The sequence below is a fragment of the Zalophus californianus genome, chromosome 8 (genome assembly GCF_009762305.2).
Source record: "Zalophus californianus isolate mZalCal1 chromosome 8, mZalCal1.pri.v2, whole genome shotgun sequence".
Taxonomy (NCBI): Eukaryota; Metazoa; Chordata; class Mammalia; order Carnivora; family Otariidae; genus Zalophus; species Zalophus californianus.
The window spans coordinates 50,122,678-50,145,483 of NC_045602.1; the positions used below are offsets into that span (position 1 = coordinate 50,122,678).

The window sequence follows — 22,806 nt, forward strand, 5'->3', positions numbered from 1 at the left end:
GATAATCCAGTTCAGTTACCTTCAGTGGTTTTCTGCAAGGATTCTTTTTCTTCAGGTTGGGCAGCGTTAGTCACTGCCTTTTTATTGTAGATCTCCTTTTTCTGGTTTTTATCTGAGACGTCCTCATCCCCAATGATGGAAACTTGAACTTGGGCATCTGGAATAATGACATCATGTAATTCCATAAAGAAGGAAAAGACAATAAACACAAGAGGCAAGTCCCCCCCAAAAAGTCCAAACAAAATCCCAAACCTCTTTATATATTAAGAAAAAAAAGCATCTCCTAGGCCCCATCACAGCTTTTAAGTTGTGACAATTATGGTGGGTTTATAACATGAATTGAAAAGCTTTTCCTATTTTTCTGTGTATAACAATGGTTTAAATAAAATACCACTTTACTTTTTAAAACATTTTAAAATTTAAATTCAATTAATTAACATAGAATGTATTATTGGTTTCAGAGGTACAGGCCTGTGATTCATCAGTCTTATATAATATCCAATGCTCATTATATCACATGCCCCCTTAATGCCCATCACCCAATTATCCCATCCCTCCCCCCTCCACCCCCTCAAGCAACCCTCAGTTTGTTTCCTACGATTAAGAGTCTCTTATGGTTTATCTCCTTCTCTGGTTTTGTCTTGTTTGGTTTTTTTCCTCTCTTCCCCTATGATCCTCTGTTTTGTTTCTTAAATTCCACATATGAGTGAGATCATGTGATAATTGTCTTTCTCTGATTGGCTTATTTTGCTTAGCATAATACCGTCTAGTTCCATCCACGTCGTTGCAAATGGCAAGATTTCATTTTTTGATGGCTGAGTAATATTCCATTCTCTATATATACCACATCTTTATGCATTCATCTATTGATGGACATCTGGGCTCTTTCCATAGTTGGGCTATTGTGCATATTGCTTCTATAAACACTGGGGTGCAGGTGCCCCTTCAGATCATTACATTTGTGTCTTTGGGGTAAATACCCAGTACTGCAATTGCTGAGTCGTAGGGTAGCTCTCTTTGCAACTTTCTGAGGAACCTCCATACTGTTTTCCAGAGTGGCTGCACCAGCTTGCATTCCCACCAACAGTGTAGGAGGGTTCCCCTTTCTCCGCATCCTCACCAACATCTGTCGTTTCCTAACTTGTTAATTTTAGCCTAAAATACCACTTTAAATGAAATCTGTTCTTCACTGGTTTGACACAAAAGTTAAAAAAAAAATCAGTTGTCTTTTTCAAAGTATAAAAGTGGATGTGAACAACTCTTTTGAGTTCTTTGGTTTATTCAAAGTTTTTGTCACTTATTGAGCCAATTTTGATATTTCATATCATCCTAGAAAAGTATCTGTACCATCTAGATTTTATATATAGTACTCTTATGATTTTTAAAAACCTCCTGAACTTATATCCTTTTAAAATTGCTTAATATTTTCTACTTTCTTTCTGTTTTTCTTGGTCATATTTACTAAAGATTTATCTACCTTATTGGTTTTTTAAATTTTTTTATTTTATTTTTTTAAAGATTTTATTTATTTATTTGACAGAGAGAGACACAGCGAGAGAGGGAACACAAGCAGGGGGAGTGGGAGAGGGAGAAGCAGGCTTTCTGCAGAGCCGAGAGCCTGATGCGGGGCTCGATCCCAGGACCCGGGGATCACGACTTGAGCTGAAGGCTGACGCTTAATGACTGAGCCACTCAGGCGCCCCTATTGGTTTTTTTTAAATCAGCTCTTTTCTTTCTTATTATATGAGAAAACTCAAGTGTAAAGTGTTACTAAATATATTAAAAATCACCAATAAAAGAACTAGGATAACAATAATGGTTATGTTTTTATAATGGGTCAAAAAGAGGTTCAGCTATCGCTAAGTATGAATATTTTTCAACAAAGAAATCGGAAAAGCAATAGAGTACTAAAGACATAACATAATGTGTCTACCAAAGAGTTTAAGAAATAAAACATTACAGATATGATTCCCTGTGTAAAGCCTCAGAGATGCCATTCTCTGTCTTTTCAGTAGTAACCTTTATGCTGAATTTAGAGTTTATCAATTTCAAGGATGTTTCTGAATTTTTTTACTTTATTGCATGTATTAATCAACAATATGTACCCAGACTGGAACACAGAGCTATACTATGTTTAAAAATTGCCCTGGGATCAGCAGTACCTATTTAGCTAATAGCTATGCACAGGATTAAAAACAGTAAATGGAATAAAGCAACACAGAGAATTATGCATGTAGAATTTTCAGTGGCCACTGGAGTCTCCATTTAATAAATACAACCATGTATCAACTAGGGAAGTACAATGTCGGGAATGCAGAGGAAAAAAATCAAGCAGGTCTTTAAAGATTAAAAAGTTTCATAAAATAGTGGGGCCTGTATCTGGGGATAGGGTTGAAAACTCAAATACCCATAGTGACCAGACAGATAAGGTGGACGAATGAAGCAGACTGGCTCTGAGAAGCGAGGGGACTTGAAGCAAACACGAGAATGTACATCTTCTCTGCAGGGAACAGCCAAGCATCAGGGGCAGGTGATTACTGCCATGGGGGAATGTAAGCTGAGTGTAACCAGACATTCTCATTTTTCAAGGGAAGTCCAAAATCTTACTTTTAAATGTTGGCAGCAAAATGAAAAGAAACTTTAAAACACTATGTGAGCCATATACTTTCTTGCAAAATCCAATCTATGAAAATATTAGTTTGTACCATCAGATAAATTCATGAAGCAACTTTAATCAAGATTTCCTATGTTTCTAAAACATAGCCGATTAGATAATATTCCACTTCAAAAGTTGCAGTATATTTTATTTCCCATAGTGAAAATAAAATTAATAGGTTTAAGAAATCTGTGAAGCATTTTAAAAGATTTCATAACTATTTTACCTTGTTTATACCCAATAAAACAGCTAACAGAAAAGTTCGTATAACACCAGAAATATGATAAAGACTGGACAATATTCTCATTTAGGATAACCGGGGGAAAAAAAGGGCCACAAAATATACAAAGCCAGTTCAGTTACCTGCATTATCTTTCTGAGGGGGTTTCCCCCCCATTGGCAAGGTTGGCTTAGCCACCGCCCTCTTACTGTAGATCCCCTCTTTATGTTTAATGTTATCAGTGACTGGTAGGTCATCATCCCTCGTGCCTAGCACCTCCGCTGGGAAGTCTGGAGCAATGGCATCATTGGATCCTACATAAAAGTGGCAAAGTAGTACAATTAACACAAATGTAGACATGAAGTTGAAGAAAGACAAAAAACTGACCTCTTAAACTGCTTCTATTAAAAAGGTACTGCAATAGGAGTGTTGTAATGTGATCAGAAGGTGATGTCACTCAAATTGAAGCTGTCAGACATGTACAATAAATTGCAACAATACACGGTAGAGAAGCAAATGACAGAAAATATATAGAGTATCAGTTCAGAAGAAAGACAATTTCCAGTTCAGGAAGGTTTTCAAAGAAAGGAGAATACAGACTGTAACTCGGAAAATAAGTAGGCTTTTTGAAATATGCAGAAGAAGGAAGAAAGACATTTTAGGCAGAGGTGAAGCATGAGCAAAGACAAGGAGGCAGGAAAGCAAAAAGTCTGTAAGAACAGCAGTCACTCTGTGGTCAAGCCAGATCACAGAATACATTAAAGAAAGTGGTGGGAAATACTAAAAAATAACTGTTTGAAGCAAAATTCAGCAGAGCATGGAATCCCAAGCTAAGCTAAAGAGTACAAATTTTATTGTACATGAAATGTAACATTAAGGAGGGCACGTGCTGCATGGAGCACTGGGTGTTATATGCAAACAATGAATCAGGGAACACTACATCAAAAACTAATGATATACTGTATGGTGACTAACATAACATAATAAAATAAATAAAAAATAAAAAAATAAAAAGCAGAGCTTGCAGAAAATTTTAATAAAGGGAAAATGTAATCAGCTATGTTTTAGGAAGATTAATCTGACAATAATACAAGACACAAAACACTGAAAGGAAAATCTTATGTGATAAAGAAATACAAGATGGCAAAATAATTTTATTTTCTTTTAAAAAACATTTCAATATTCCTATGTCCACTGATAAGAGAAGTTTATCCATGCCATAAAAAAGAGGTGAAGAACATTTCTGAGCACCTAAAATATATATGGCAATAAGAGCTGAGTATCAGTCTCATTAGTATAGTGCAAATATAAGTAAGTCATGAAGGATTTTTTGGGACAGATTGCAAGGATCCTACTAAGCTGCTCGGTCATATGTACAGATTAAATTGGGCTTTTTCTCAGCTGCTTTTTCACACTGCATTCTCATTTGTCAAATGCATCAAGTGCATTTGTTTCAGGAGCTCTGCCCATTTTGTCATTCTCTACTCTTTGCCTACCTAACCCATCTTTATCCTATAGACCTCATCTCTAAAGTTTTTTCCTTGAAAGTCCTTCAGGAGCTCCTTAAATTAACTGGGTACTCTTATTATTCTCATCCAGTTCTAGTTTATTTTCTTAACACTTATCATTTGTAATTATGTATTTATTTGTGGTCTATTTGTTTACTTTCTGTAACAACATTCCACATACTCCATAAACTTGGGACCATGTTTGTTTTGCCTCTGTAAATGTAGCACCTAGTATAGTATCTGCCAGGAACACAGTAAGAGCTTTAATACTTTTGGGTTGAAGAAAAAAAGAACATGAACTGAAAGCTTTTGCCACCTTAAGAAAAACAAAACAAACAACCAAACTTTGGTTTTATATGCTTTGGAATGAATATATACAGGGAATGCAATATATGTAGTTTCGTATCTTTTTTTTTTCACTCAATTCAAGATAAATTTTAAATGGAATCTAGAGTGTAAAGTCAGCATATTAAAATGAAAAACCATACAGGGTTGAAATTATCCCAGAAGGTTCCTTAAAGAAGGCACCATGTTGCAACTGACATCCCATGGGCTCAACAAAGCCACCAGAGAGTACTTTTTCCTTTTGGCTTGTAACAAATCACTGTGCCTGCTTCTGAGCACCTGATGAAGTACCTGGCTTGTGTTTAGAGGCCATGTTGTAACAAAAAGACACTGGGTGTTATACCCAAACAATGAATCATGGAACACTACGTCAAAAATTAATGCTGTAATGTATGGTGATTAACGTAACATAATAAAATAAATTAAAAAAAAAAGACATTTTAACTCTAGAATCATTCTCAGGGACTCAAGATAAGCTGTTTATTATAAAAGGCAAACGAGGACAGTAAACTTTGAGAAGAGAGGTTTCCCATCACCCATTTCAAATTCCATCATAATATGTTCATAGAGTATATAGACTGCACACAACTCTTGCACCCTTTTTAAGATTTTATTTTTAAGTAATCTCTATACCCAATGTGGGGCTTGAACCCACAACCCAGAGATCAAGAGCTGCACGCTCCACTGACTGGGCCACCCAGGCACCCCAACTCTTGCACTTGCTAAAAGACATATACTTTCTCTTTTTTGTTAAGTATATGTAATTGAACATGCTTAAATTAAATGCATATATGATAAAACGGCAATGTATGCTAAATTTATCATAGCTAAAAAATTTCATTGTAATCCATTCATTTGACTTTACATTTTCTTAAATTTTCTTGTTTCCTGTTCTTGTTTTTTTTATTTTAGGATTTTATTTATTTTTTGTCAGAGAGAGAGAGAGAGCGAGCACACAAGCAGGGGGAGTGGCTAGCAGAGGGAGAAGCAGGCTCCTCACTGAGCAAGGAGTCTGATGCAGGACTCGACCCCAGGACCCTGGGATCATGACCTGAGCTGAAGGCAGACATTCAACAGACTGAGCCACCCAGGCGTCCCTCGGGTTCTTGTTCTATGCTATTTTGCTAATTTTGTACACTCAACAGTAATTTGGAAGATAGATATCAAGTTTTAAAATTCTATTAGAGGGGCACCTGGGTGGCTCAGTTGGTTCAGCAACTGCCTTCGGCTCAGGTCATGATCCCGGAGTCCAAGGATCAAGTCCTGTGTCCCGCATCCCTCACTGGACCACCTGCTTGGCGGGAGTCGGCTTCTCCCTCTGACCCTCCCCTCTCTTGTGCTCTCTCTCTCAAATAAATAAATAAAATTAAAAAAAATTCTATTAGAATTTTTCCGGTAGTATTTTTTTTTTTTAGCATTTAAAAAATTTTTTTAAATATTTTAATTATTTGACAGAGAGACACAGCAAGAGAGGGAACACAAGCAGGGGGAGTGGGAGAAGGAGAAGCAGGCTTCCTGCAGAGCAGGGAGCCTGAGGTGGGGCTCGATCCCAGAATCCTGGGATCACGACCTGAGCTGAATGCAAATGCTTAACAACTGAGCCACCCAGGAGGCCCTAGCATTTTTTTAGTGTGGTAAAATATACAATTTGCCATTCTAACCATTTTTAAGTATGTATTCACACTGATGTGCAACCATCATATCATTCATCTCCAGAATTCACACATTTTCACAAACCAAAACTGGACCTATTAAATGATAACTCCCTTTTTCTCCTCCCCTCAACCCTTGGTAACCACTGTTCTACTTTACTTTGTCTCTATGAATTTTACTACTCTAGGTACCTCATATAAGTGGAATCTTAGAATATTTGTCCCTTTGTGATTAGCTTATTCACTTAGCACAATATCTTCAGGGTTCATCAACAATGTAGCATGTGCCAAATTTCACTTTTTAAGGCTGAATAATATTCCACTGCATATATGTATCACACTTTATGTATTTATTCATTAGCTAGATATAAGAGTTGTGTCCACCTTTTGGCTATTGTGAATGATGTTGCTATGAACATGAGCATACAAATATCTGTTCAAATCCCTGTTTTCAATTCTTTTGGGTATATGTTAGATCATATAGTAATTCCATGTTTAATATTTTTTATTTATTTTTTTAGAGAGAGAGAGAGAGCATGTGCACAGTGGGGGAGGGGGGCAGAAGGAGATGGAGAGAGAGAATCTTAAGCAGGCTCCACGCCCAGCATGGAGCCCGGTGTGGGGCTCAATTGCATGATCCTGAGATCATGACCTGAGTCGAAATCAAGAGTCTGACACTTAAATGACTGAGCCACCCAGGCACTTTTCTATGTTTGACTTCTTCAGTAACCACTACATTGCTCTCTGTAGTGGCTACATCCTTTTAAATTCCCACCAGCAATACACAGGGGTTGCAATTTCTCCATACCCCCACCAAACCTTGTTATTTTCTATTTGGTAACAGCTCCATCCTAATGGATATGGAGTGGTATCTCACTGTGGTTTCAATCTGCCTTAGAACTAATAATGTACAGCATCTTTTTAATGTTCTTTTTGGCCATTTGTGTGTCTTTCTTGGAAAAATGTCTATTCAGATCCTGTGCCCATTTTAAAATTAGACTTTTGGCTGTTGTTGAGTTGTAAGAGTTCTTCATATATTCTGAATATTAATCCCTAATCAAATATATGATTTGCATTTTGTTCTAATTCTGTGAATTACCTTCTAACTGTTGATAGTTTTTTTGATATACAAAAGTTTTAATTTTTCATAAACTCCAATTTCTTTTGTTGCCTGTGCTTTTGATAACATTAGTTTTTTAGGAACTTCTTTAACCTATCTGATCACCAAATCATGAATAAAATACAACTTCTTTGGTTTCTTCTATTAAACACAAAGAATATAATTAAATTGGTTTTTGTTTTCATGCTTTTCATCCCGAAATTAACTTCTGACATTTTCTATTCATCTTGTAACTAAAATTTGTATTTAGACGAGTGTTATGTTAAACTGACTTCAAAGTTCACCACTGCTTCATTATTCTTTCTGGAACTCTTCATTTATTTATTTATTTATTTTTTAAAGATTTTAGTTATTTATTTGACGGAGAGATAGAGAGCACAAGTAGGCAGAGAGGGAGAAACAGGCTCTCTGCTGAGTAAGGAGCCCGATGCAGGGCTCGATCCCAGGATCCTGGGATCATGACCTGAGCTGAAGGCAGACGCTTAACCAACTGAGCCACCCAGGCGCCCCAGAACTCTTCATTTAGAGCCACCTCTTCAGCTGGATGAGTCTTCAAATTAATTTTTCAAGAAAGTATGAAGCTTGCCTACAAAGAGACTCATTTTAGACCTAAAGACACCTGCTGAATGAAAGTGAGGGGGTGGAGAAATCTTTACCACACAAACGGATGTCAAAAGAAAGTTGGAGCAGCAAAACTTATGTTGGACAAACTAGACGTTTTGTTCTTATATTGTTTTTATCCTGCTTTGGTATCAGGGTAGTACTGGCCTCATGGAATGATTCTGAATGTGTTCCCTCTCCTCCATTATTTTAAGATTTTGATAAAGATTGTCATTATTTTTTTTTTAAATGTTTGGTAGAATTCACCAATTAACCATGGGGTCTTGGGCTTTTCTGTGCTGGGAGATTTTTTTTTTTAAGATTTTATTTATTTGACAGAGAGAGACACAGCGAGAGAGGGAACACAAGCAGGGGGAGTGGGAGAGGGAGAAGCAGGCCTCCCGCTGAGCAGGGAGCCCGATGCGGGGCTTGATCCCAGGACTCTGGGATCATGACCTGAGCCGAAGGCAGACGCGTAAGGACTAAGCCACCCAGGCGCCCCTGTGCTGGGAGATTTTTGATTCCTAATGTAACTTACATTCTTGTTATTGGTCTAAGCAGATTTCCTCGAAACTTCTTGGATTCAAGATTCATGATGCAATCTTGGTAATTTCTGCATTTTTAGGAGTTATCTGGTTGTATTTTTCTAAGTTATCCGATTTGTTAGTATATAATTGTTTATAATCTGCTTTCACACTATATTTCTGTGGTTATCTATTGTTTTATTTTCCCTTCCATTTCTCATTTTGGTTTTTGAGTCTTTTTTTTTTCTTAGTTGATGTAGTTAAAGCACTGCTAATTTTGTTTGTTTGTTTATGAAAATCTGGTCATTACTTTCAATCTATGTTGTTTATTCTGGTCTCTATTTTACTTATCTCTGATTTTTTCTTTGTTGTTTCCTTCCTCTACTAAATTGCAGCTACATTTCTTCTTTTTCTAGTTCCCTGGGGTGTGATGTTGTTAATTTGAACTTTTTCCCTTAATATTTCAAGCATTTATGGCATAAATTTCACTCTTAACATCTGCTTTTGCTGCATCCCATAGGTTTTGGAATATTGTGTTTTCTTTTTCTTTTGTTTTGAGACAAATTTTGATTTGCCATTTGATTTTTTGTTTGGCCCATTGCTGGGGCAATAGTGTGTTAATATTTACATATTCAATATTTCATATTTATATTGTAGATTTTCCAGCTTTGTTTTATTGTTGATCTTTAGGGCTTTTTTGTTTTTTAATGATTTTGTTTATTTATTTGACAGAGACACAGCGAGAGAGGGAACACAAGCAGGGGGAGTGGGAGAGGGAGAAGCAGGCTTCTCACCAAGCAGGGAGCCCGATGTGGGGCTTGATCCCAGGACCCTGGGATTAAGACCTGAGTCGAAGGCAGAAGCTTAACAACTGAGCCACCCAGGTGCCCCGCTATCTTTAGTTTTATATCATCACAGTTGGAAAATATACTTGGTATATTTCAGTCTTCTTAAATCTGTAATATTTGTTATATTTCTTTTCAAGTGATTTAACCAGGGAATTCTTTTGTGTGTACTTGGAAGAAAATGTGTATTCTATTTTTCTTGGATGGAACATTTTATATATATCTTTTAGAACCATGTATTCTGAAGTATGCTTCAAGCAAAAAATGTTCTTGTTGAAAAAAATAACTTTAACTGAGGGTACTCATTTAAAATAAAGCATATAAGAGGGGAAGTGGGTCGGGGGATGGGAGAAATAAATGAAGGGGATTAAGAGTATACTTATTATGATAAGCACTGAGTAATGATGTATAAAATTGTTGAATCACTATGTTGTACACCTGAAACTAATATTAACACTGTATGTTAACTAAACTGGAATTAAAAATTAAAACTTAATTTAAAAAAAAAGAAAGTATGAAGGTAGAGTATGATTTCAAGCTCCTGTATATTTGTGAAAATCTCTTTGTTGCCATATTACTTAACTATACACTTGGGTCCATAAATCCTTGAATTATATAATTTCTCCCAATAAATACATATTTTCTTCCATTTATTTCTTACATTTAGGATCTGGATTTCTGTTTTCTTCCCCAGGTTTGAGAAGTTTTCAGCTATTATTTCTTTGAATAAATTTTCTGCTCCCTTTCTTTTCTTTCTGAGACCTTATAATGTGAACGTCATGCTTAACAGCATCATTAAGTTCCCCTAACCTATTCTCATTATAATTATTTTTTCTATCTTCTGTTCAGCTTGATTGCTTTCTATTACTCTGTCTTCCATTGCTCACTGATCCATTCTTCTGTGTTCTCTAGGTTACTATTTATTCTCTCTAGTGTATTTTTGAGTTCTTCATCAATGATTGATTCTTTTTTATATTTTGCCACTCTTTTCTCAAGTCCAGTGAATATCTTTATTACCATTACTTTATATTTTCTATCAGGCATATTGCTTATCTCCATTTTGTTTAGCTCTCTTGCTGTGATTTTGTCCTGTTCTTTCATTTGGGACATATTCCTCTATCTCACTTTTTCTAACTCTGTTTCTCTGTGTTAGAAGAGCCAGCTACATCTTCTGCTCTTGAAAGTAGTGAGTGGCCTTATGAAGAAGAGGTCCTGTAGTGCCATGCAATGCAATGTTCCCTGTTCACCAGAAACTGGCGCTTCAGGGGTGTCTCCTACATGTATTGCATGGGTCCTGCTATTGTGGTTAAGCCATGTTTGCCTTCAGTCTAGTCAGCTGCAATGGGTCTCTTTCCTTGTAGTGGGCAGGTTTAGTTTCTATGTTGTTACAGGCCAGTTTGGGGCTGCCTCGTGGTTGAGTTGGGTAAGACCAGATGTTTGTTAGAGCTGCAGTTGCACTGAACTGCAGGGTGCTCTCCTTGTGTTGTCCCCTGAGAGGCTTTTGTTGGTGGGCAAGGCCTGCAGTCAGACCAGATGTTTGCTCCCAGCCCAGTTGAACTGGTGTGTGTATTTATCTTCGTTTCTACCCAGGGCAGGAGTCACCTTGAAGTTGTCCTGGTCACTGCTGGGGCTACTTGCACAATGCCATACTTCTGTCTGGTGCCACTTTGGATGGACTCTTGCCAAAGGTGGGTCAGATGGAGCAAATCCGCAGGAGAATGTGGGGGCAGGACACACTGTTAGCAAAGTCAGGTATGTGTTGGTATGCTTGTGGGAGAAGACCTGGAACCTTTTGGAGAACTTCTGCTGAGAGCAGTTTGGATGGGGCAGATCCATGGGGGTACAACATGGGAGTGGGGCATCCTATTAACAAAACTGGGTGGAGAGTGTTCGTGCTTCTTCCAGCAAATGTGCATGTATCTAGGATTGCAGATGGGGAAGAGAAATGGCACTAGCTCTTTTGTTCTTGGAGAAATCTAAACATCCTTGCTCCTACAGCACACCTGAGATTAGTAAATAGATCTTCCCATATCCTCTAGGCATTTTCCAAACTACTGCTTCTACATTGTATCTCAGAAGGGCTGTTGTGCTGTCCCTTCAAAAGTGGGGACTCAGTTTCCTATTGCCCTCTGGCTATCCCAAAGCAGAACCTGCTTGTTTTTAAAGTTCACGGTGTTAAGCCCCAGTGATTGTCAAAACTCGAGAAGTTAAGCCCCTCTGGTCTTCAAAGCTAAATGTTATGGGGATTTATTTTCCCAGTGCGGGGCATGTCTGGGGTGCCTGGTGTGGAGTCTTCTTCCATGCTAAATAGATATTTACTAGTATAGCATTTTAATTCCTATGGTGAGTCTTTTATTATATATTTTTTAGTTATATTCTTAGTGGTTGTTCAGGAATTACCACTCACATTTTAGTATAAATTAACAATCTTTTTGGATTAATACCGATTTCAACAGTATACAAAAACTTTTCTCTTGTATAGCTCTGTCTCCTCCCTTCTTTATGCTATTTATTTTCATAAGTAATATCGCTATACATTTTTGTACAACAGAGATTTATTACTATTGTTTTATGTATTTGTCTTTAAAGTCGTATGAAAGAAAATGGGATTATAAGCAAAGATACATTTATTTATACTGTCTTTTATTATTTACCTGTGTAGTTATCTTTACCAGTGTTCTTTATTTTTTTTTTTACTTTTTAAAGATTTTGTTTATTTATTTGACAGAGAGAGACACAGTGAGAGAGGGAACACAAGCAGGGGGGAGTGAGAGAGGGAGAAGCAGGCTTCCCGCGGAGCAGGGAGCCTGATGTGGGGCTCGATCCCAGGACCCTGGGATCATGACCTGAACCGAAGGCAGACGTTTAATGACTGAGCCACCCAGGCGCTCCCAGTGCTCTTTATTTTTAATATGGATTCAAATTACTGGTAGTGTCCACTGAAGAATCCCCTTAGTATTTCCTATAGGTCAGTTTGTTACCAATAAACTCAGTTTATCTGAGAATGTCTTAATTTCTCCTTCATTTTTTGAAGGGTAGTTCCGCTAGATAGAGAGTTGTTGGTTGATAGTTTTTCTTTCAGCTCTTTGAATATGTCATTGCGATGCCTTCTGTCCTCCAAAGTTTTCTGATGAGAAATCAGCTATTGATCTTATTGAAGATCCCTTGTACTCCTGCTGGTTTCAACATTCTCTTTATCTTTGTCTTTGAACAGTTTAATTATGATGTGTTTAATTGTGGATCTCTTTAAGTTTATCCTGTTTGGGTTTCCTTCAGCTTATCAGATGTATAGATTAATAGTAGCTATAAAATTTGGGCAGTTTTTGTCATTATTTCTCCAAACATTCTTTCAGTCTCATCGTCTCTCCTTCTGGAACTCCCATTCTATGTAAAATAGTACTCTTGATGGTGTCCCACAGGATTCTGAGATTCTGCTCCTTCTTCATTTTTTTTTTTTGTTGTTGTTTCTCACACTGAATAATCTCAATTGGCCTATCCTCACATTCACTGATCCTTTCTTCTGCCTGTTCAAATCTGATACTGAGCTTTCCTAGTGAATTTTAAATTCTATTTATTGTGTTTTCAACTCCAGAATTTCTCTTTGGATCTCTTTTTGTAATTTGCAACTTTTAATTGATATTATCTATTTGGTTAAGACACCGTTCTCATACTTTAGTTCTTTATTTTTATTTATTTATTTTTTGAGAGCGTGAGCGAGTGAGCAAGCACATGAGCAGGAGCGGGGGGGCAGAGGGAGAGTAAGAGAAAGAATCTTAAGCAGGGTCCACGCCCAGTGCAGAGCCCAATGTGGGGCTCAATCTCACGACCCTGAGAACATGACTTGAGTCAAAATCAAGAGTCAGATGCTTAACCAACTGAGCCACCCAGGTGCCCCTCTTTAGTTCTTTAGATATGGTTTCATTTAGTTCTTTGAACATATTTTAAATAGCTAATTAAGTCTTTGTTTAGTAAGTCTAACATCTGGAATTTCCTAGAGACAATTCCTAAACTGTTATTTTCTTGCCTATGAATCCTATTTTTTGGTTTTTAATTTCATAGCTTGTAATTTTTTTGTTGAAACTTAACATCTTAAATAATAAAATATGGTAATATCAGAAATCAGATTCCATCCACTCCCCAAAGTTTGCTGTTGTTGCTTTATGTTATTTTTTAAAGTAACTTCTCTGAATGAATTCTGTAAAACTATTCAAGTTTCTACTCAACTAGTTTAGTGGTCAGTTAATGTCTAAACAAAGATTTCCTTAAACACCTAGAACCAGTAAATCAGGAAGATTTGCAAATGGGTTTTTCGTGCATATCACGGCATGCCTTCAACTTTGAGCCAGGCAGTTGTCAACTCTGCCTTAGCCTTCTTTTTCTTCTTAGAGAGAGACTCAAGCACAACCAGAGATAAAGGGTAGGGTCTTTTCAGGTCTTCCCTGAGAATACACGTAGGCTTATCCATGTAAACAGTCTTCTAGAGTCCCAGGAATATGTCAAAGCTTTTCTTTTCTTTTTTTTAAAGATTTTATTTGACAGAGAGAGAGAGAGAGAGAGCAGGTGAGAAAGCACAAGCAGGGGGAGCAGCAGAGGGAGAGAGAGAAGCAGGCTCCCTGCCGAGCAGGGAACCCAATGCAGGGCTTGATCCCAGGACCCTGAGATCATGATCTGAGCCAAAGGCAGATGCTTAACCAACTGAGCCACCCAGGCACCCCTGTCAAAGCTTTTCAAAACATCTATGGACATCTCATCCTTGGTTTTTACCTTTAAGCTTTGGGTTAGTCTATTGTTTGCCTCAGTTGTTGCCTATCACCTCAGGCATTATAACACTAAAACATTTGCCTGTAAATGTTCTTGACAAACACCCCATGCACACCCACACACATGCACACACACACACAGGCTTTTAACACTGGATAGCTCTGAATGAGATTAAACAAAGACAGGTCTTTTGAATGGCATCTTCCAGGGAACCACCAGACAGATCAAGTACTGACAATTCTTTGGGAATGAAGTTTTGAAACAGGTGTGGCTCTGTTCTATTCCCTCCAGTCCTGGGAAAGCAGGCTGATATTTTTCAAGGTTATTACTGAGCTGAGTGTGAGGATGGGACTAGGGGATGTTAAATGCCACAAAGCTTACTGTTCTTACCAAGATACAATCATTTCTCTTGAATAAGTGTTCATTGGGCTGCTGTAAGCCTTTGGTTAATTTCCAGAATTTTGGAAAAATTTTCTGAAGTTTTGCCAATTTTTGTTGCTTTTACCAAGGGGCGAAATCTTAGGTCTTTACTCCACCATTTTCTCTGCTGTAATGCCCCACTTCCTTTAAACGATCCAGCCAGTTCTCTCCCTCTGGCTTTTCGCTTCTATACAGTGATTATCAATGTATAAATATTTGAATGTCTAAAATGAATACTGGTATGAGGTATAAAATGACTTACCAAAAAAAAAAAAAAAAAGACATGTCTCAGAACTTACTATCTAATATAGAGTCTTGTTCTACTTAATGTTACTGGGCATAATACATAAATTTCTAACATTGATCTCTTTCTTTGGGGGGCTGTTACTTTTGCCTTGTTTATATTTTAGGGATTTCATTAATTTAAATGTTTATGCATTCTCAGTTGAGGAAAAATCTATTTGGCCCAAATATTTGCTACTAATGGTATATGACTTACCCTTGGCCCCAAACGTTAATTGGATCCTTCTCATATCTATAGATGCACGATATATTAATTAACAGCTATTAGAACAATTCCTAGGTTTTCATCTAGAGTAGCTCTACTGGTTTAAGAAAGGATCTTACTATGGTCAACTCCCCCACTCTCAGAATAGACAGAGAACATGAAAACTACAATCTGAAGTGTGTGTGTGTGTGTGTGTGTGTGTGTGTGTGTGTAGTTATTGGATCTCCTTCTGTCTTACTGATATATTCAGTACTTTATTTACAGGGACACTATTTCTCAGGATACAATGTACCATCCCTGAATTATTTTCTCTTTCCACCACTGTCCAATTTTTCTCAAAATTAATGTCTCCAACTAGATGAGAGTTAGGGACATAAACATATAGTAGGACAATAGAGGCTTCAAAAACTATTGAGACATCTGATCACATTTTTACTGCTACAGGCATTCTTTCTGTCTTCTGAACTGGGGGTTGAAAGTGGAAGAGTGATCAAAGTTTCCTTTCTGGTAGCCATTAAATGATTGTGTCTTTTTTTCCCATTGTGTTTTTATTTAAATTCCAGTTCATATGCAGTGTAATATTACTTTCAGGTATACAATATAGCAATTCAACACTTCCATACCTCACCAGTGCTCATCACAAGTGCCCTCCTTAATCTCCATCACCTATCTAATCCATCCCCCCAACCACCTCCCCTCTGGTAACCATCAGTTTGTTCTCTTTAGTTAAGAGTCTGTTTCTTGGTTTGTCCCCCCTTTAATCCCTTTGCTCATTTGTTCTGTCTCTTAAATTCCACATGAGTGAGATCATATGGTATTTGTCTTTCTCTAACTTAATTTGCTTAGCATAATACTCTCTAGCTCCAACCATGTTGTTGCCAATGGCAAGATATCATTCTTTTTTTATGGCTAAGTAATGTTCTGTTGTATATATACACTTTTTTAAAGATTTTATTTATTTATTTGAAAGAGAGAGCATGAGCAGAGATAGGGGCAGAGGGAGAAGCAGACTCCCCACTGAGCAGGGTGCCCAAAACGGGGCTTCATCCAGGAACCCGAGATCATGACCTGAGCCAAAGGCAGATGCTTACCCAACTGAGCCACCCAGGCACCCCGTACTACGTCTTCTTTATTCATTCATTCATCAATCAATGGACACTTGGGCTGTTTCCCTAATTTGGCTATTACAGATAATGCTGCTATAAATAGCAGGGTGCATATATCCATTTAAGTTAGTATTTTTGTATTCTTTGAGTAAATACCCACTAGTGTGATTGCTGGATCATAGGACAGTACTATTTTTAACTTTTTGATGAACCTCCATAGAGCTTTCCAGAGTAGCTGCACCAGTTTGCGTTCCCACCAAAAGTGCAAAAGGGTTCCCCTTTCTCTACATTCTCATCAACACCTATTGTTTCTTGTTGTTGAATTTAGCTATTCTGACAGGTGTGAGGTGATCTCTCATTGTGGTTTTGATTTGCATTTCCCTGATGATCAGTGATGTAAGCATCTTTCCATGTGTCTGTTGGTCATCCGCATATCCTCTTTGGAAAAATGTCTATTCGTGTCTTCTGCCCATTTTTAATAGGATTATTTATTTTTGGGGTGTTGAGTTTTATAAGTTCTTTATATATATATATTTATGAAGATATGTCATCTGCAAATATCTTTTTCCATTCCATAGGTTGCCTTTTAGTTTTGGTGATTGTTTCCTTCCCTGTGCAGAAGCTTTTTATTTTGATAAGAGTCCCAATAGTTTATTTTTTATTTTGTTTCCCTTGCCTCAGGAGACATATCTAGAAAGAAGGTGGTACAGCTGATGTCAAAAAAATTACTGCCTATGTTCCGTTCTAGGATTTTTATGGTTTCATGTCTCACATTTAGGTCTTAATCTATTTTGAATTTATTTTTGTATATGGTGTAAGGTGTTCCAGTTTCATTCTTTTGCATGCTGCTGTCCAGTTTTCCCAACACCATTTATTGAAGAGACTGTCTTTCTTCCATTGGATATTCTTTCCTGCTTTGTCGAAGATTAACTGACCATGTAATTGAGGCTTCATTTCTGGGTTTTCTATTCTGTTCCATTGGTCTATGTGGCTATTTTTGTGCCAATACCATACGTTTTGACTACTATAGCTTTGTAATATAACTTGAAGTCCGGAATTGTGATGTCTCCAGCTTTGTTTTTCTTTTTCAAGGTTGTGTTTTGGCTATCTGGGGTCTTTTGTGGTTCCATACAAATTTTAGGACTGTTTGTGCTAGCTCAGTGAAAAATGCTGCTGATATTTTGACAGGGATTTCATTAAATGTGTAGTTTGCTTTGGGTAGTATAGACATTTTAACAGTATTTGTCCTTCCAATCCATGAGCATGGAATGTCTTTCCATTTCTTTGTGTCATCTTCAATTTTGGAGTACAGGTCTTTCAACTCTTTGGTTAGGCTGATTCCTAGTTATCTTACTGTTTTTGGTGCCTACTGTAAATGAGACTGATTCCTTAATTTCTCTTCCTTCTGTTTCATTACTGATATACAGAAATGCAACAATTTCTGTATGTTGATTTTATTATCCTGTGACTTTATTGAATTTATCACTTCTAGGAGTTTTTTGGTGGAGTCTTTTGGGTTTTCTATATATAGCATCATGTCATCTGCAAATAGTGAAAGTTCTACTTCTTCCTTGCTGATTTGGATGCTTTTTATTTCTTTGAGTTGTCTGATTGCTGAGGCTAGGACTTCCAGTACTACGTTGAATTAAAGTGGTGAGAGTGGACATCCCTGTCTTGTTCCTGCCCCTAGAGGAAAAGCTCTCAGTTTTTCCCCACTTCGGATGATATCAGCTGTGGGTTTTTCACATATGGCCTTTATTATGTTGAGGTATGTTTCCTCTAAACCTACTTTGTTGAGGGTTTTTATCATGAATGGATTTTGTACTTTATCAAATGCTTCCTCCGCATCTATTGAAAATAATCACATGGTTCTTTTCTTTTATTAATGTGATGTATTGCATTGATTCATCTGTAAATACTGAACCACCCTTGCAACCCAGGAATAAATCTCCATTAAGTGTGTTTTTAAAATCATAGCCTTGCGTGCAGTGGAAATTTCTTCTAGTTCCTGGTTATAGGCTTACTAATTAATCCTATCATTTGGTAATATGAGCATTTTTATGGTTCTTTTTTTCAGTAGCATCATAGTGGAGAATTAGAAGCAGCTGTACCAGGCACTTTAACTTAGTTACCATTAGATACTTGCTTGGTCCTCTTAAAGTTAACCCAAAAAAATCTGCCTAAGACTAGGGAAAATTTCTCATTTGTGTGTAATTTCTACACATACAAAGATGTCTACTGACAAATCATGAAAAAAAATTTATATCTAAACTGAACCGGGTCATCTCCCATGAACCACTCTAAATGTTATTCCATCAATCAAAACCCCACACCACACCAACTCAGTATTCTTATCTTAAAATCCCCACAGGAAATATTTATTGAATTGCTGCAGGGGGTGCTATTCATTTTCTAAATCTGCAGTTCCCCTGTGGTGATCTCATAGGGGTGGTTGGGATATTTTCAGATTTTAAGGAAACAACAGTGATAACTGGTATCTAGTATACAGTGCACAAGCTACTAGTTCAAAGTAAAGTTTCAATATTAGATAATGCCACATTCCTTTCAAGCTGTTGTATCTTTACACTAGATTTTTGACAGTTTCTGTAGTAAAAGCAGCAAATAACCGTGGCTGTGTAAAATTTCATCTCAAGGTTTGAGAAGCTGTACAGTGTTCTAACAGCTGCACATATCGCATTAGTAAGTAACTGTGGTTATTTATAAACAAAGTAAAATATTTTCTTTCAAAACCCAAAACTAAAAGGAAATACCTAATATTTTTGTTTATTGTTAGATCAAAACAATAAGTATTTATGTCTTAATAACTTACAGCTATTTGAAAAAATACTTCTTGTGTTTATATGTGTTCTACATAATGATGAGAACAAAAAAATTACCAAAATACTAAGGGCACTGTGAACAGAAAAAACTTGGAAACCTTTGTCTGAAATGAAGTCCACTAACCCAAACAATTAACCCATAAAAATTTCTTCATTAAATACTTATTAAATGTTTTCATATACATAATACATCTCACCAAATAACTCACTTTTCTGAACCAGAGACTGAGACATGAAAATCTCCATATTTCACTGAAGGATTAAATATCATTGAGCTTTCATATGTCATTCTAGAATTAACCAGCCAATCCCCAAGTAAAATTTCAAAAAATAAAATTCTAAATAATTTATGCATAATACCTGAGTGTGAGCTCTCAATGGTGGTATCTGATCTGGAATCCAGAGATGAAGGAATTTGTTTTAATTGTGGAACATAGTACATCCTCGTAATACCAGGAGGCTTATATGGCAACAGTGAAGGTTGGGCTAAGGAGATAAAGATCAGAACAATTAATAAGAAAATATTTATTAATTCACTGAATAAATATTGAGTGCCTTTCATGTGCCAAGCAGTATACAAGATTCTTGGGATATATCAGGGTGCCTCACTGGCTCAGTTGGAAGAGCATGTAACTCTTGATCTCGGGGTTGTGAGTTCAAGCTCCACATGGAGTGTAGAGATTACCTAAATAAACTTAAAAAAAAGATTCTTAGGATGTATCAGTGGACTAAAACAGAAAAATATCTCTGCCTTCAAGAAGAGCTAGCATTCTAGAGGGAGGAGGTATACATCTGTGCCAAAGTAATAATTTGATTATTATAGAGATTTATATATATATTTATACACACACACACACACACACACACACACACACACACACACTTGTTTTTGTCTCTCTGAAGTCAAGGGAAACAAAAAGTGTATAGAGGAGGGGAAATTTTAAACAGAAAAAATAGGTTATAGCCTCCACTTCTATTTGGTCATATTCCTCCTTCTAGAGGAAGGAGGTAAACAACAAACATATTAAATAAATTATTTAGTATTTTAATAAATTACAAGTTATATAAAAAAGACAATTAGAAAATGTTGAGGGGTAGGACTACTGGGGAAATCGGGGCAGGATGCAATTTAAACAGGGTGGTAGGGTAGGCCTCATTAGATGAGTATTTTAGCAATCTATTCCATGTACAGATGGCTTTAACTAAAAACCACTTTATCTTATACTGAACTCAAACTCGTTAACCCCTTACTACCAGTCTTATGGTCTTATTCTGTCCCAAGAGTCAGAAAATAAGTCAAATTCTCTTCTACATGACAGATCTTCAAAATAAAGTTTCTTTTTTTTTTAAAATAAAGTTTCCATTATAGAAGTATAAATTCTCGACATTAAGAAAATACATAAAAGTAATACTTGGTACAGTTAGCTGTGTTGTTGTTACTAAATTTTAGCTTTCTAAAGGGTGTGTAGTGGCATATCATTATGGTAAAAATTTGCATTGCCCTAATAATTATGATTAGAACCTTTTTAAGTAGTTATTGCCATCAAATATAAACCAGTAGGAATAACAGTGAATTTAGCACAGTCACTGCACATGATATTGGTATAAAGAAATACAATTATATTTCTATATACCAGTAAAACCACACAGGAAAAAATACCATATACAATGTCATAAAAAATATAACATCAAATATCTAATGAATAAATGTAAGAAAAGATTTCTTCACTGAAAACTGCAAAATGTTGATGAGTAAAATTAAAAACAGATGAGTAGATATACCATGCTTATGAATTAAAATACTCAATAGTGTAGACATGCTAATTACCCCAACATTAAAAAAAAGGAATACCTAAAAGTAAAAAAGACAAAGTCCTACCACTCAAAGATAACTGTTATTAACATTTTAATATATTTCCTATGTATCCTTTCTCTCTGTCTTATGAGTATACACAGTTGTCTGCATATACTTTGTACAATACGGAATTCAGTGTTTCTACTTAGCATTTATAATAAAACATTCATTTTATTTCCTATCTTTACATTTTATATGGCTATATTACAGATTAAATGTATTTAACACTTCTCCTAATGTTGAAAATTTAAGCTGAGTTAAATTTTCAATTATAAAGAATTCTGTGAATAAAGATTTTCCTATTTATAGCATATCCATTTTCCCCTGCTGCCCCAGCTCAGGTAAATTCTCTGATTAGAGAGTGAAAAATTATACCATTTATAAAGTTTGTTTTTAAAAACACTAACTGCTAAAATATTTTCTAAAACGTCTAATAATTTGATTATTATAGAGGAGATACACACACACACACACACACACACACACACACACACACACTTGTTTTTGTCTCTCTGAAGTCAGGGGAAACAAAAAAGTGCATACATGAGGGGAAATTTTAAACAGAAAAAATAGGCTATAGCCTCCACTTCTATTTGGTCATTACTGTAGTCATTGTTAGAATACTGATTTATTAATTTTCTTCCTCTACCAGTGTATATAAAACTTGATAGTGATGGTTAAATTTACTAGTTGAAAGGCTACAAAAAAAATGAATAACAACACGTGGGCAGGATTACAATGGGCACAGAGCAAGAATGGCTGTCATACAGAGCTGGAGAATTATGAGACAGATAAGTGGCTTTTCAAAATTCTTGACAACTTTATGTTTGGATGCAATAGTTTTAAGGTTACTTTGGCCTGGCTGCCTATGGGGGAAGAAGTGACTACATGGCAAATAATGGTTGCTCTTAGGAAAGAAAAAGAAAAGATTAGAGAAGGGTAAAGAAGAAAATTCAACTATAAAATTTATTTTTTCAAAAACTTGGAAAATAGAACCAAATATACACATATAGTATATTATTCTGAATTTGTTAGAGTATTGAGCAAAGTCATGTGTTTAACATACTATTCTTTGTAAGTTGTTTTCATACAAAAAAACCCTCACAAAATTTTACTTTTAAATACACAGTATTAAAAATAATATTTTATCAGTAAGCCAAATGACATTAACCATTTAAAGGAATCCTTTCTCCCAGGTCCTGTATGCAAAGGTGAAAACATAAATTATGGCCGCTATATAAATCGATGCATTTGATGTGAGTAGGGGTTTAAAACACACTTTCACAGTTGGATTTCCCCTCTTGCGCTTCTGGCATCACCATGAGAACAATATAACCCAGGGTAGGTATTGTTCCATTAGGTTGGGTTTAAGAACAAGGCATATGGAACAGACCCAAACCATTTCTGTAGCCTAAAGCCAAACTTGAACTGAATCACAAAACCCATGAGTGAAAAAAGCAAATGTTTGTTTTACAAAGCACAGAGATTTGTGAGGTTGTTTTCCAGTATCACTGTGGCACTAGGTAACTGACATACAAAGATGTTCTTTGTGATATTTATTAAACTGTAGATTTGGGGGTACGTTATTTTACCTTAAAAATGTATAAGAATTAAAACCATCTTAACATATAAGTGTACTTGTTTAAATTAAATTCATTCAAAGTTGAATGCTGAACCAAGAAATTTTCTTTATATATTTAGGCATATCCCATCTTTATCTATAGACAGATAACCTTTTTGCATAAGGAGGAAAACTTAAAATAATATTTTCAGTAGACTTGTGCAAACTATTAAATTCTTAAATTAGTAACTTTTTTTTAAGATTTTATTTATTTATCTGAGAGAG

The 22,806-nt window shown here is 36.2% G+C and overlaps 1 protein-coding gene across 4 annotated transcripts in view; it reads right to left on the minus strand.

Annotated features, from left to right (window-relative positions):
• Window positions 1-22,806, minus strand: part of ALMS1 (ALMS1 centrosome and basal body associated protein) — a 204,113-nt gene that overhangs the window by 53,168 nt on the left and 128,139 nt on the right. For all 4 annotated transcript variants that reach the window (XM_027620974.2, XM_027620976.2, XM_027620978.2 and 1 more), the window contains 3 exons: window positions 19,466-19,591; window positions 3,020-3,190; window positions 20-157 (listed from right to left, as the gene is read on the minus strand). In XM_027620974.2, the coding sequence (XP_027476775.1) occupies window positions 20-157; window positions 3,020-3,190; window positions 19,466-19,591 (435 nt within the window). The remainder of the gene's footprint in view (window positions 1-19; window positions 158-3,019; window positions 3,191-19,465; window positions 19,592-22,806) is intronic.